At 58.4% G+C, this 12777-nt stretch overlaps 2 protein-coding genes across 2 annotated transcripts; both read left to right on the top strand.

Moving 5' to 3' along the window:
- The first annotated feature begins 1652 nt into the window (after positions 1-1652).
- HOXA9 (homeobox A9) lies at positions 1653-4751 on the top strand. The gene is made up of 2 exons (XM_004377482.1): positions 1653-2308; positions 3374-4751. The coding sequence occupies exons 1-2, from the start codon at positions 1726-1728 to the stop codon at positions 3610-3612; spliced, it is 822 nt and encodes a 273-aa protein (XP_004377539.1). The 5' UTR covers positions 1653-1725; the 3' UTR covers positions 3613-4751.
- Positions 4752-10482: 5731 nt separating this feature from the next.
- HOXA7 (homeobox A7) lies at positions 10483-12387 on the top strand. Its single transcript, XM_004377481.2, has 2 exons — positions 10483-10993; positions 11961-12387. The coding sequence occupies exons 1-2, from the start codon at positions 10615-10617 to the stop codon at positions 12284-12286; spliced, it is 705 nt and encodes a 234-aa protein (XP_004377538.1). The 5' UTR covers positions 10483-10614; the 3' UTR covers positions 12287-12387.
- The last annotated feature ends 390 nt before the right edge of the window (positions 12388-12777 follow it).

The following is a 12777-nucleotide window of genomic DNA, read 5'->3' as shown; positions in this document are numbered from 1 at the left end:
CAAAAAAGGAGCTGGAAGCGCGCCTTCGCGGCCGGCGCTGGCAGCCGGGGATGTGGGCTAATGAGAAACACACCCTTGCAGGCACAGTATTCACACGTGAATTTAATTACCTCATTTCTAGGAGTCGCTGCTTTCTGTTTGGAATTGGGACTTTTTCCCCCTTCCAATTAACAGAGAGGCTGCGGCCTTTTTATTTAACCTGAAAGGCTCTAAGGGGAGAGAAACAACCTTCCCAACGTGTCCAGGCCAGGACATGGGATTAAAGTCACTGCCTCGTGCGCCTCCCGGTTTTAATTTCTAGCCCTGGACTTGAGCGGCAATCCCTCGCTTTAGGCCTTGAAACTCTCTCGGCCCAGTGGGTAACTAGGGCGGAGGCCGGGGCCGGGAAGGAAGGAATAAGCCTCCTATCCCTGAACGGGTCATTCCGGGCCCCTGCGGGCCTCCCTAGTCACCAGAGCCGAGCGATCTCTTAGGTGGGGCTGCCTCGTCGCAAACTTAACTCGCCTTCCATTGATGCTGCCGGGCGTTTCTCCCGGCTCAGGTTCGGGGAGTGCGACGAGGCTTGCCGAGCTCAGTGTTTGGGCCCTCGAGGCCGGAGCACGGGGTCGGGTCGCCAGCCGCGGCCTCTCAGGGCTCTAGATTCCGGGCTGACGAGGAGCAGGACGCTCTGGACGCGCGTGTGCGCGGGGTAGGGGCCCCAGGCCCGCCGAGCGAGCGGTACAACCAGGCCCTCAAACCCCTCACGCCGGTGCAGCTGGCCTTTCCTGCTCAGCTTGTTTCTCGGTGGGGGCCCTCGCTGGAGGCACAGCAGCGAATTGGGGGGCTGCCCTGACGCTCCGCACTCCAGGCGGGCAGGTTTCGGGGCCGCACCAGCTGGTGCCTTCCTTAGAGGCCTGTCTCTGCCCGGCGCGCTTGGGCAGGGGTGGCGGCAGCTCTGTTCGGGACAGTGACTGCGTTGAATTTGACTTTACGCGGCCGGCCAGGGGTAAACTAGCATCTCCTGGGGACTGCAGGGATTATTTACAGGGAGCTCACCAACCAAACACAACAGTCTAATTTAACCTTTCCAAGTCCTCGTAAATTTTTACAGCTGGGAGCCACGGCGAGGCAAGCGAATCTGTTGGTCGTTCCCGACTTCCCACCAGCCTGCGTGGCTTCTGAAACAATAACTTCTTATGAAATATCATAAATATAGATTTAAATACAGTAGAGCGAGAATGCGATTCGGCTCCTTTTTTATGGCTTCAATTATTGTCTAATTTTATGTGAGGGGCTCCGCTGGCCGCACTCGCACGGGGGACCCGCGCCTTCCTGATGGCGTGATTAATTGTGATATAAAATAGTCCTCTTAAGAAGTGTGTGTGTGTCTGACGGTGGTGGTGGGGTGTGCAGAGGCAAGGCCAGATTTGATCTTTTAATCTTCGTTGGCCACAATTAAAACAAACCTGATCGTGGAGCGGCGCGATCCCTTTGCATAAAAACATATGGCTTTTGCTATAAAAATTATGACTGCAAAACACCGGGCCATTAATAGCGTGCGGAGTGATTTACGCGTTATTGTTCTGCCGGCGGGCACGTGACGCGCGCGGCCAATGGGGGCGCGGGCGCCGGCAACTTATTAGGTGACTGTACTTCCCCCCTTGGTGCCACCAAGTTGTTACATGAAATCTGCAGTTTCATAATTTCCGCGGGTCGGGCCGGGCCGGCCAGGCGCGGGGCACGGCGATGGCCACCACCGGGGCTCTGGGCAACTACTACGTGGACTCGTTCCTGCTGGGCGCCGACGCCGCCGACGAGCTGGGCGCGGGCCGCTTTGCGCCGGGGGCCCTGGGCCAGACCCCCCGGCAGGCGGCAGCGCTGGCCGAGCACCCCGAATTCAGCCCGTGCAGCTTCCAGTCCAAGGCGGCGGTGTTCGGCGCCTCGTGGAACCCGGTGCACGCGGCGGGCGCCAACAGCGTGCCCGCCGCCGTGTATCACCACCACCACCACCACCACCCATACGTGCACCCCCAGGCGCCCGTGGCGGCGGCGGCGCCGGACGGCAGGTACATGCGCTCCTGGCTGGAGCCCACGCCCGGCGCGCTCTCCTTCGCGGGCTTGTCCTCCAGCCGGCCTTACGGCATTAAACCTGAACCGCTCTCGGCCAGAAGGGGTGACTGTCCCACGCTTGACACTCACACTTTGTCCCTGACTGACTATGCTTGTGGTTCTCCTCCAGTTGATAGAGAAAAACAGCCCAGCGAAGGCGCCTTCTCCGAAAACAATGCTGAGAATGAGAGCGGCGGAGACAAGCCCCCCATCGATCCCAGTAAGTGCCTCCTCTCTCCAGACTGGCCGCCGCTTCCACGCCGGCCACCCGGATCTGCCGGCCAGCCAGCTTTCTCTCGAGCCTGTCTTCGCCCACGGTGGGAGCCTCCTGAGCGGAGGCCGGGAGCCAGAAGTTGCAGTTTGGGACGCCTCGGATGGGACTCCAAGTCCGGAGAGCAGTGACGAGCGGGCCCGAGGGGCTCGGGGGGAGGGGAGGCTGCTGCCGCGGCCGCGAGAGGGGGCGGGGCAGGGCGCTGCCGGCGGAGGCAAGACCCGCCGCCCCTCTCGTCTGCCGCCCTGGCCCAGGACCCAGATACTTTGGGCCGTTCTTCGAAAGCAGCGCGGCGGAGAAAGTCTTGTGCAGCTAGATTGTCCCGGAGCAGCGGCAGCAACGGCAGCCGGGGCAGCCTTGCTTGGAACGCTAGGGGAGATGAACGATTCCCTCCGTTCCTTGCCTTCAGTTGGTGGCGGCGTAAACCCAGCCTAAAATGAGGCTGCGGGCGGTCGGGCCACGAGGGTCCCCATCCCAGATTATGCAAATAAGTTGGAGAAGTGATCAACGGCCTTGAGGCGCCCAGGGGCGCCCGCCCGGCCTGCCCTCCTCCCACGGGCTTCCAGGGAGGTCAAATAAGGAGTGGGAAGAGTAGAAGCAAAGATGGGGCAGGGAAGACAGAGAAATTCAGAGAGAAAAGAAATATAAATCTTGCTACACGAACTCAGAGCAGCGTGGTTGGTTTCCCTCTACGTGGCAAGAAGGAGATCTGTTTCCAAATTTCGTTCTTTACACAACGTGAGGAGAGTGGAGGAAAGAGAGGAGGGGACAGGGGACAGGAGAACAGAGAAGAGCCGCGGAGGGGAGGGGGGAGCCGAGGTTTTACGGCGTACAATTGTAAGTGACCGTCCCTGCGTCTGTCTGCCAGGGTTCCATTGTGTCCTAGGTTCGTCGGCCTACCCTAACCTATTCAACGGAGTCCTGTACTTTGGCTTGAGTCCCCAGGAGGCTCCCTGGCCCCTAGCCTGGGGGCGCTTCTCCCCCTCCTAAACCCGGTGTCTCTCTCCCCCGCAGATAACCCGGCGGCCAACTGGCTTCACGCGCGCTCCACGCGGAAGAAGCGCTGCCCCTATACCAAACACCAGACGCTGGAACTGGAGAAGGAGTTTCTTTTCAACATGTACCTCACCAGGGACCGAAGGTACGAGGTGGCCCGGCTGCTCAACCTTACGGAGAGGCAGGTCAAGATCTGGTTCCAGAATCGCAGGATGAAAATGAAGAAAATCAACAAGGACCGCGCGAAAGACGAATGATGCCACTGGGGTTCGTTTAGAAAAGGGAGCGAGCTGGCGAAAGAGGAAGAACTGCCTGACCCCTTCCCCGTCTCCCACCCCCGCCCAGCCTCCACCACCCGGCGCAAAGCGGCTCGAAACGCCGGGCCTCATCTACCCGGTGGCAAACCCTGCTCAGGCTGGCTCCTTGGCCTGCTGCTTTGATGGAGGAGGTATTGTAAGCTTTCCGTTTTCTGTAAGACGACAAAAGGGGGCTTTGGCGCTGATGGCTGTGTGCGCTAAGCGTGTATATATTAAAAAAAAAAAAAAATCTACCTGTACCTGACTTAAAAGAAAAATAACTACCTTTTTATAATGCACAACTGTTAACGGCGGCCTGTCTAGTTTTTAGTCTGTGTAGTTAATTTAATTGCTCTTTGTGCGGCGGAGCGATCTGCTGAGATACTTGAACACTGTTTTATTGTGGTAATTATGTTTTGTGACTCAAACTTCTGTGCTGTATGACGTACCCTTACCGTTGTGATTGTGGAAGCTAGAATTCAATTTGAACTCAGGTTGTTTATGAGGGGAAAAAAACGGTTGCATAGAGTATAGCTCTGTAGTAGAATACGTCTTCTGTATAACTTGGCTGTTAACCTTTGATTGTAAACTAGCTGTAAGAATTTACCAGTGAAATAAAAAAAAATTTTTAAGAAAAGATTCTCCAGGATGCATAGGTTCATGATTCTCTCCATTGAAATGCAGGCATTTTGGTCTCCACATATTCTAATGTTGTGTCTTATCTGTTGTATATATAACCTACATATTAAAGAAAAAGTACACAATCAGATATGCTTGAATATTGTTTTTACACCAGACGAACAATGAAATTCGGAGCTATACATATGTGCAGAAGGTTACTACCTATGGTTTACGTTTAACTTTAATGGTGGAAAATGAATGCTTATTGTAATGGAGTTAATTTTATTGATAATAAATTATACACTATGAAACCACCATTGGGCTACTGTAGATTTGTATCCTTGATGAATCGGGGGTTTCCATCAGGCTGAACATACACTGTATATGTTGCAATAGTTACCTCAAAGCCTACGGACCAAATTGTTGTTTTGAGATGATATTTAACTTTTTGCCAAATAAAATATATTGATTCTTTTCTATTTTTTTCGGGTCGGCTCTTTGCACCTTCTTCTCCAGGACAGGGGAGCCCGGTAATCTCTGGGTGGGGGCCAGGCTGGCGTGGAAGGGACAGAGCCCAGTTCTGTCTCTGGCCGGCTTTCCGGAGTCCGGACCTGCTCAAGTCAGCCCAGGCGGGCCTACGCGCTCCAGGCCGGGCCGGCTGCGGTGGCTGCGTGAGCAACTGAAGAAGCCTGGGAATCCCGGCGGAGAGGCCCGTCTCCCAGCTTTGTGTCCATTTGGGGGGCGGTGGGGAAGGGTCTGAGGAGCTGGGCTGGGGACCCTGGCATCACTGCTCAGTAGAGGTGGAAAGGCCACTCGTTCATCTTGGTGTCCTAAGAAAGTCTCCAAGCCCGGGCCGCAGGAGGAGACTTCTGGGGCCTTTTCTGGCCTGGAGGGGGAAGGTGGTGCGGCAGAACCTAGAGCTGAGGGTCAGCCTCCTAAGGACGCTCGGAGGAGGGAAACAGGAGCCCGGCCGTCCAGAGGCCTAACGTGGCCGCCCAAGTAGAAATTTAGGGGTGCGCAGGGGACCACAGGCCTGGGGACCCACACCCCTTGAGTTCTGCCTGTCTGGCCCGGGTGATTCTGGACCTACACCGAGTACCCCTCCCAAGCGACAAGTCCTGGCAGAGGCAGGGCCGAGGCAACCGACGAGCCCCGAAGCTTCATAAAAGAAAATGAGGGCTGTTACCGTTTATGGGGTGTAAAGGGCTGCGGGGGCACAGCCACAACTTCGGAGGCCCGAGCACCTTCCAGATGTGGCAGGGGCGGCCAGAGGGCTCAGCCTCGCCTCCCCCTTTTCTTCTGTCGCCCCCCCCCCCACGACTTCTGCAAAGTTGCCAGTGTTTAGACGCGACGCATAAAAGGGGAACCAGGGCGCTGGGGAAGGGGGAAGGGGCGTCCCCTCGCCCACTACCCCCACTCCGCTGCCGGGTTGGGACGCCCTCTGTTGTTGCAGACAGAAGGAACTTCAAAGAATGGGCAGTAAGGGTGTGCCATAAAGGCCGGGTCTGCGAACTGTCTGGAATTCGGCCCTTAATGAGTTTACAACTGTTCAGCCCCAATTAGGATTTTTCACCAAAGCCCTTTCATTTGTTTGCTCTGTCTGCTGCCGATAAAGCGAGTGAGGAAACAGCTCTCTTTTATGGGCACTGCCCCTCGGCAGCGGAGATTCCGGACTCCACGAGGCCCCCCGGGAACTGGGCCCCCGCCGCCCTTTGGGAGCCGGGCGCAAGGCCCGGCCGCCACGGCGGCGGCCGACGAAGTTCAGGCCGGCCTGGCTGCAGGGCCGCGGTACGGCCAGCAGATGGCAGTGTGGCTCCACGCAAGAGGTGCCCGCGCCGCCATCTCCCGCCGTCGCGAGCCTGGGAAGTTCCTAAGATGTCGACTTGACGCGAGCCTTTCTGGAATGGGAGCCCCAGATTTGAGTAAACTGCAGTCGTATATTTTCGGTGTTGTTCACTCCGGCCCAGAACCTCGCTGGCAAGTTGCGGGGGCCCGCCTGGTCCGCATCGCCCCCACTCCGCGCCCCCGAGGACCCAGCGCTGCAGGGCTGCAGCGGTCCGGGTGACTGAGAGGCTGTAGCTCGTCGGCGGGGACCGCTTCGGGGTCACCGTGCCCAGCCTGGGACAGGCCTCGGGGCAGCAGGGCACGGGGGGACGCCAGCTGACCGGCGGACGGACGCCTACAGCCCCGGGAGCTGGTGACCCCACGCCCCAGGGCGTGCAGAGGGCACACACCGAGGCAACCGACCCGCGGCGGCCCCGGCGGCCCCGAGGCCCGCGCCCCGGCACAGGGCCGGGCCAGTACGGACCCCGCAGGCGAGCCGGGACCCGGGACTCCGCCGCCTTGAATTCGTGACGATAAAATTGGGCAGTTGAAAATTGGGCGTAAAGACATTCTTGGTGACTGTCCGGTCTGGGTCCGGCGGCTGAGTTGGCCGGGATGGGGAATCCCGGGGGCCAGATCAGGAACTGCTTTGGTTATTCTGAAATAAATGTGACGTCCAAATTAACACTTAAAATAACCACCCCACTCACGCTCCAGGACTGGAGCTCACGGTGTGGAAGCCGCCCGTACTTTCTCTTGCCGCCTCATTTCTTCGGCAGTGGAACTACCGAGGCTGCTCCGGTGTCCCCTGTTCGGGGGAACAGAAGGGAGGGGACCCCAATCGTGGTCCGGCCGCTCCCTGACCCTGGGCGGGTAAGACACTCCGAGCCTCCCTGGAGGCGGCCCGGAGCGCTGTGCGCAAATCAGCCCCGGCCTACAGAGTGGTTTCCCAGGGAAAACGCAAAAGCAAACAGAGAACCCTTCGAAGCGCCCCAGAGTCCTGTGAACACGCCGCGCGCTGCATTTATTTGGGTCGTAATAGCCTCCGCCAAGCCCACAAAATGTTTACGACCCACATCTCCGCGCTGTACACGCTGTAAAGCTGGGGACTGGGTTTTGGCTAACATCTCTCCTGGTGTGTGTGTGTGTATGTGTGTGTGTGAATTTGTGTGTTCTCCTTTTCTCTGTATACACACGTAGGTATTACAGACACACGTCTTCATTATATTTTTATATAATGCACAATATTTCACAACATCTGAGTGTAAGAAGGGTTTTATAGCTTCCTGGAAAGCCACCAGTGGTTGTGTATCCAATTCACAGGTTTTATAAAGCTCAATTTGTGTAACTCCAAAATGGTGAAGGAGCAGATCGGTGGCGACCACTTCTCTCCACCGATCATGGATGCTCCAGGTAAGTGCAGGCCGACCGGCGTGTCAGAGGCCTAGGGGACGGCGCGGTGGGCCTCCCTTGCCCTTGGCCGGCCGGCGGCTGCTTGGCGGCTCTCCCCGCCCGGACCGCCGGGGAGCGGCTTCCCCTCAGCGGGCCTTCGCCCAGACAAGACCCCGCAGCTGCCCGTGATCGTTTGCACGCGTCAGGACCTGCTTGTCACTACACCCGGGCCGGCGACCGCTCCCTGGGTGGAGAATAGAAGCGCAGTCGCGCGAGGGGCACGGATAGAAACGTTCAGAGATGCGACAGGCGAATTGTAGGGCTCCCCGGCAAGCGCCATTCGCTGCGGACGGCTGGCTTTACATCCTTAGTCGAATTTAAATATTGAGGACTACTTGTGTAGCAAGAAGCAGGGGAAACACACTCTCCAAATAGGTAGGAACCCAGCTCCGGTAGAGCAGCCAACAGTGTCTTTATTTAAAGACTCGGCTGATTGGAAACCGGCTTACATGTGCCTGCGCCGGGTCGAGCGTCAACGAGCATTTCTGTGAATGTTATCACACATAACCGAGGGCACTTGTCTTTCAGGTAAATAAATAGGGAACCAGTGGTTCCATGACTTGCGATTAAAGAGACCTCGTTGAAAGCCTGACTTTGTTTTGCCTTTTCGTTTTAAAATCCGGCCACAGAAGGCTGGAGGGGAGAAGCCCAGGAGCGAAAGGGAGGTTTCGGAGCCCGTAAGACTCGGCCCAGATGGCTGACTTGGGCCTAGAGGGACCGAGGCCTCGTGGGCAGGATTTGGATCCGCCTTGGCCGGGATAGGATAGAGAAGCAGTGCGTCCTGCCAGAGCAGCATAGACACGCGCCGGGCAAAACCCGGGCAACGATGAGCTTGTGGCGCGGTCGCCCAGCCCTCCCTCCGTGGACACGTTCGTTGCTTCCTTCCCCAGTTCCCTGAAATCGCTCCCCACTCGGGCTGCCAGTTCGCCTCGCTCAGGGCAGCTTCTACTTTAAACACCATTGTTATAGGCAGCTTGGCCGCCCGAGTCTAGACAGACGGCGGCGATGGGGCCGTGGTCTTCCTCTTTGCTTCTTGCTCTGTGTCACCCAAGGAACAATTTATTGGTCTAAAGCCGCTTAATTCCGCCTCTTTGCTTTCCCAGCTTTCTTCTTGTTTCCCTGTCTCCCTTTACTTAGGTTTTTCTTTCTTTCCAGAAAACGATGCTATTTGAAATATTTGTTTCTTTTCGTCCTACCCTCTCCATTTCCCATACAAGACAAGCTATCCTCCTGAACCGCCATAAAGGGACATCCCCGGATATTGCCCCTCAGGGTCCTGGCACGTCCCTGGGACGCCGCCGGGCGCCCACCTGTCTCGGCAGCCCCCGCCTCCCACCCACCCCCGCGTGGTCCACTCCACAGGAGCTGGGACTCCTGTGCATCCTGGTCTAAACCCTCCCGCCACCTTTTGTGCTCCCAGGACCCCGAGAGGGTGCGGTGAACCAGGGGCAGCCGGGACTCTCTGAAGGGAAGCGCTTTGTACACAGGGACCAAACTCTATAATTTAAAGGAGAATTTCCGGGGCAATTCCATTGTGAGATAGGGTTTATGGTGTGCAATCGAGCTGGGCAGTAAAAGGCGTCCTGACCCGGCAGTGGGGCTCCCAGCGTGGCCTGGGCAGTTTATGAGGCGTTTACAGGAAGGGTTCACCCACCACCCTCCCCGGAGCGGTGGGCGGCAGGGGCTTCAGCGGGCCCAACCCTGCCTGTGCAAGGGTGAGAGGCCTGGGAAGGTAAGCGCCGGGAGCGGGTGGCCTAGTTGGGAGGGAGTGAGATTACTGTGCACGCCCTCTATGAGGGAACTGGCTCTTGGAAAGGTGAAGCGTGACAGAGGTAGGAGGCTCTTCTGGAGGGGCCCCCCTTTTATTTTTACTGTTTTCAAAATAAACGAGGGTCTGCAGCGGGCTGTAGCCTTGGGCCCTGGACCCCCTCTCTCCTCTCCAAATCGGGCTCTAAAAAATACATTGCTCCGAGGCACCAGGCCCACGAGAAAGAGCTGGTGGAGGTCCAGGGGTGGCTGGGTTGAAGGCTGCCAAAAACCTCACGGCGCTAGAGGCGTCCCAGAACGGTGCGGGGCCTGGGGTTCTTTCAAGCTGGGGGAAGAAGACCCGGCTCCCAGTGAGCCACAGCTTGCGGGGAGGACAAAGGAGTGTGCAGCCGTTTCTCGGGCTGCCGAGGCCAGCCAGGTGCCCAGGAGCAAACGCACAGAGCCTACAGGGCAGAGGTGGCCGGGAGAAGGGTGAGGGGCCCCACGTTAATAAATCTGTTTGCAAATGAGGCTCATTAATAGATAAATATTTCACTGCTTCCTTTAGGGCGGAAAATGGTGCGCCGCCGATTAAGGAAAGGAAGCGAGGAGATGTTGACTTTATTCGAACCACATGGTTGCAGTTGGCGGTGGCGTTCTCGCTGCAGCTGGACGCGACGCTGCGCCTTCCCTGTCCGGATCCGAGTCCAAGTCCGGCCTGTCGCCCAGTGGACCTGGGTAGGGGGAGACATAGGCAGAGCCAATTTGCCCAAAGCCAAGACCTGCCCACAGGGCCACCACTGGGCGGGCGGGTGCGTGTGGCGCAGAGACCGGCCCGGGACTAGGTCAGCGGACAGGAAGAGGGGCAGGGAGAACCGGCTGGCTTGGTCCGAGGTTCGATTCCCTCTGGTCCCCAGACTCGGCGAACAGGCAGGAGGGGGCTAGGCCGGCCGGCTTCGCGCCGCGGCCGCAGGCCCCATCGCCCGGGTTGGCGGCCGCTGGGCGCTCTCGGGGGGCCTCGGGGCCCTTTTCCCGCAGGAGGCTGCCTGGCCCGACCCGCGCGGGCAGATTAGCTGGCCACATATTTGAGCCTCTTCCCCTTCCATTCTAGGCGGCCGCGGGCCCCGCAGAGCGAGACCACCTGTGAGGGCGGCCGAGATTGGCGGAGGCGGTCATGTGGGCGGTCACGTGCTGTGGCGAGCTCCGTCCAAAAGAAAATGGGGTTTGGTGTAAATCTGGGGGTGTAATGTTATCATATATCACGCTACCTCGTAAAACCGACACTGAAAGCTGCCGGACAACAAATCACAGGTCAAAATTATGAGTTCTTCGTATTATGTGAACGCGCTTTTTAGCAAATATACGGCGGGGGCTTCTCTGTTCCAAAATGCCGAGCCGACTTCTTGCTCCTTTGCGCCCAACTCGCAGAGAAGCGGCTACGGGGCGGGCGCCGGCGCCTTCACCTCCTCGGTGCCGGGCTTGTACAATGTCAACAGCCCCCTCTATCAGAGCCCCTTCGCGTCTGGCTACGGCCTGGGCGCCGACGCCTACGGCAACCTGCCCTGCGCCTCCTACGACCAAAACATCCCCGGGCTCTGCAGTGACCTCGCCAAAGGCGCCTGCGACAAGGCGGACGAGGGCGCGCTGCATGGCCCGGCCGAGGCCAATTTCCGCATTTACCCCTGGATGCGATCTTCAGGTAGGCGCAGCCGCTAGGCGGCCGGGGCAGGCGGGCGGGTGGCCCGGGAGCGGGGAGCCGGAGCGCGGGGGCCGGGAGCGCAGAGCGCGGAGCGAGGCGGCTGCGAGGCGGCTGCCCGGTGACTCTTGGCGGCGCTGCCTTTCTGGTTTTAATTACAGCCGAGGCGCCATTGCGTGGAGAGCCCGTAGCATTGTATGTAAATGAGGCTCATAAAACTTTTTATGGCCCAATTAATGGGTTCGATCCTCGTAAATTTATTTAACTCCATTTGCCTTGGAATTTTAACATTAAGTTTGTTTGTTCGCTATTCTCTCTCCCCTCTTCTCTCTTTCCTACCTCCCTTTAGTCCTCTCTCTCCTTTCCTCCTCCTTTCCCTTTCAGCCTGGCTTTTCTTTCTCGAAACCTAGAAGAGCCAAGCCTTCCAGGGCTCCTCACACGCCCCCGTGCCAGGAGCCATTTCAAGGCGGGGGCCGGGAGGGAGTAGGGGACAGAGGGTTGGAGCGCCCTAGGAAGGGAAGAGGTGCGGGCTGCCGGGGAGGGAGGGCGCCCCAGGAGTTTGGGCTGCCCAGGGGTCGCCCACTTGCCAACAAGGCAGAGAGGCAACCGGCTCGCCTTTGAATGGCCAAAGCGCAGCGTCTCCCACTTGCCCACACTCTGTTTACAATTTCCCTTTGTCAGGGGGAAGCAGGACATTGTGGAAGCGTAGCCGGCTGGAAAGAGTGATTGTAAAGTTGAGATTCTGCGCTTTTCCTCCTTACATAGCTGCCTGCGCTTCTGGCACAGCAGTTGGATCTGGTGAAAACACTATCCGTCCTCCCCCAGCTCAGTTCTGGGGCGCAGGGGGATGTGCCTCCGGGTCACGGTGGGGAGGAAGGTGCGGGCTCTGGGACTGCAGGCTGGTTAATGCCCTCTCCTATCCGTGTCTCTGTCGGCGTGTCTATCCGTGTGTCCCCATGTTTGCTCGCAGGGCCCGACAGGAAGCGGGGCCGCCAGACCTACACGCGCTACCAGACGCTGGAGCTGGAGAAGGAGTTCCACTTCAACCGCTACCTGACGCGGCGCCGCCGCATCGAGATCGCCCACGCGCTCTGCCTCACCGAGCGCCAGATCAAGATCTGGTTCCAAAACCGCCGCATGAAGTGGAAGAAAGAGCATAAAGACGAGGGCCCCACCACTGTCGCAGCCCCCGAGGGCGCCGTGCCCGCCGCCGCCGCCGCCACCGCCACCGCCGCCACCGACAAGGCCGACGAGGAGGACGATGACGAGGAGGACGAAGATGAGGAGGAGGAATGAAGGGCTGAGGCAGGGCTCTGGCTGCACGGGACAGTCGGGAAAGCATCTTTGAGAGACTCACTGGTTTTATTTACAAATACGAAAGAAAAAAAAAATGTAAACAACAACGACAAAACACCCAACCCCCCACCCCTCACGCTACCAACCCCATCACCCACTCCAGCTCCCAACTTTTCTGAACTGAACAGCCACAGAGACTGGGTCCCCTTGGGGACCTCTTCTGCCTCTAAGGACCCCCAACAGACACCCCTCTCAACCCCGGGCAGGCCTGCCGTGCGCTGGGGCGGCCAAAATACTACCTAGCACAGGCCTCTGCGTGAGGCACCCCCAAACTACCTATGGGCCCAGGCCTAACAGGCCTCCATTCCCAGGAAGCCGGGACTGTGTCCCAACACTGGCAGACACTCGGCACCACCCTCCATGCCCCCAAGGACCTGACTCTCTCTCAGTACTACCTACTTGCCCCAAACTACCTATTTTGTGCTTGCTGG

Source organism: Trichechus manatus, unplaced genomic scaffold, assembly GCF_000243295.1.
Source record: "Trichechus manatus latirostris isolate Lorelei unplaced genomic scaffold, TriManLat1.0 scaffold00050, whole genome shotgun sequence".
Taxonomy (NCBI): domain Eukaryota; kingdom Metazoa; phylum Chordata; class Mammalia; order Sirenia; family Trichechidae; genus Trichechus; species Trichechus manatus.
The sequence above is the reverse complement of the archived record's forward strand: the minus strand, read 5'-3'. Positions and strand labels throughout refer to the sequence as shown.

Coding starts and splice junctions, on each gene's coding strand:
- HOXA9 (XM_004377482.1), top strand. CDS start 1,726: ATGGCCACCACCGGGGCTCTGGGCAACTACTACGTGGACTCGTTCCTG. Junction 2,309..3,373: donor CAAGCCCCCCATCGATCCCA/GTAAGTGCCTCC, acceptor TCTCCCCCGCAG/ATAACCCGGCGGCCAACTGG.
- HOXA7 (XM_004377481.2), top strand. CDS start 10,615: ATGAGTTCTTCGTATTATGTGAACGCGCTTTTTAGCAAATATACGGCG. Junction 10,994..11,960: donor CCCCTGGATGCGATCTTCAG/GTAGGCGCAGCC, acceptor GTTTGCTCGCAG/GGCCCGACAGGAAGCGGGGC.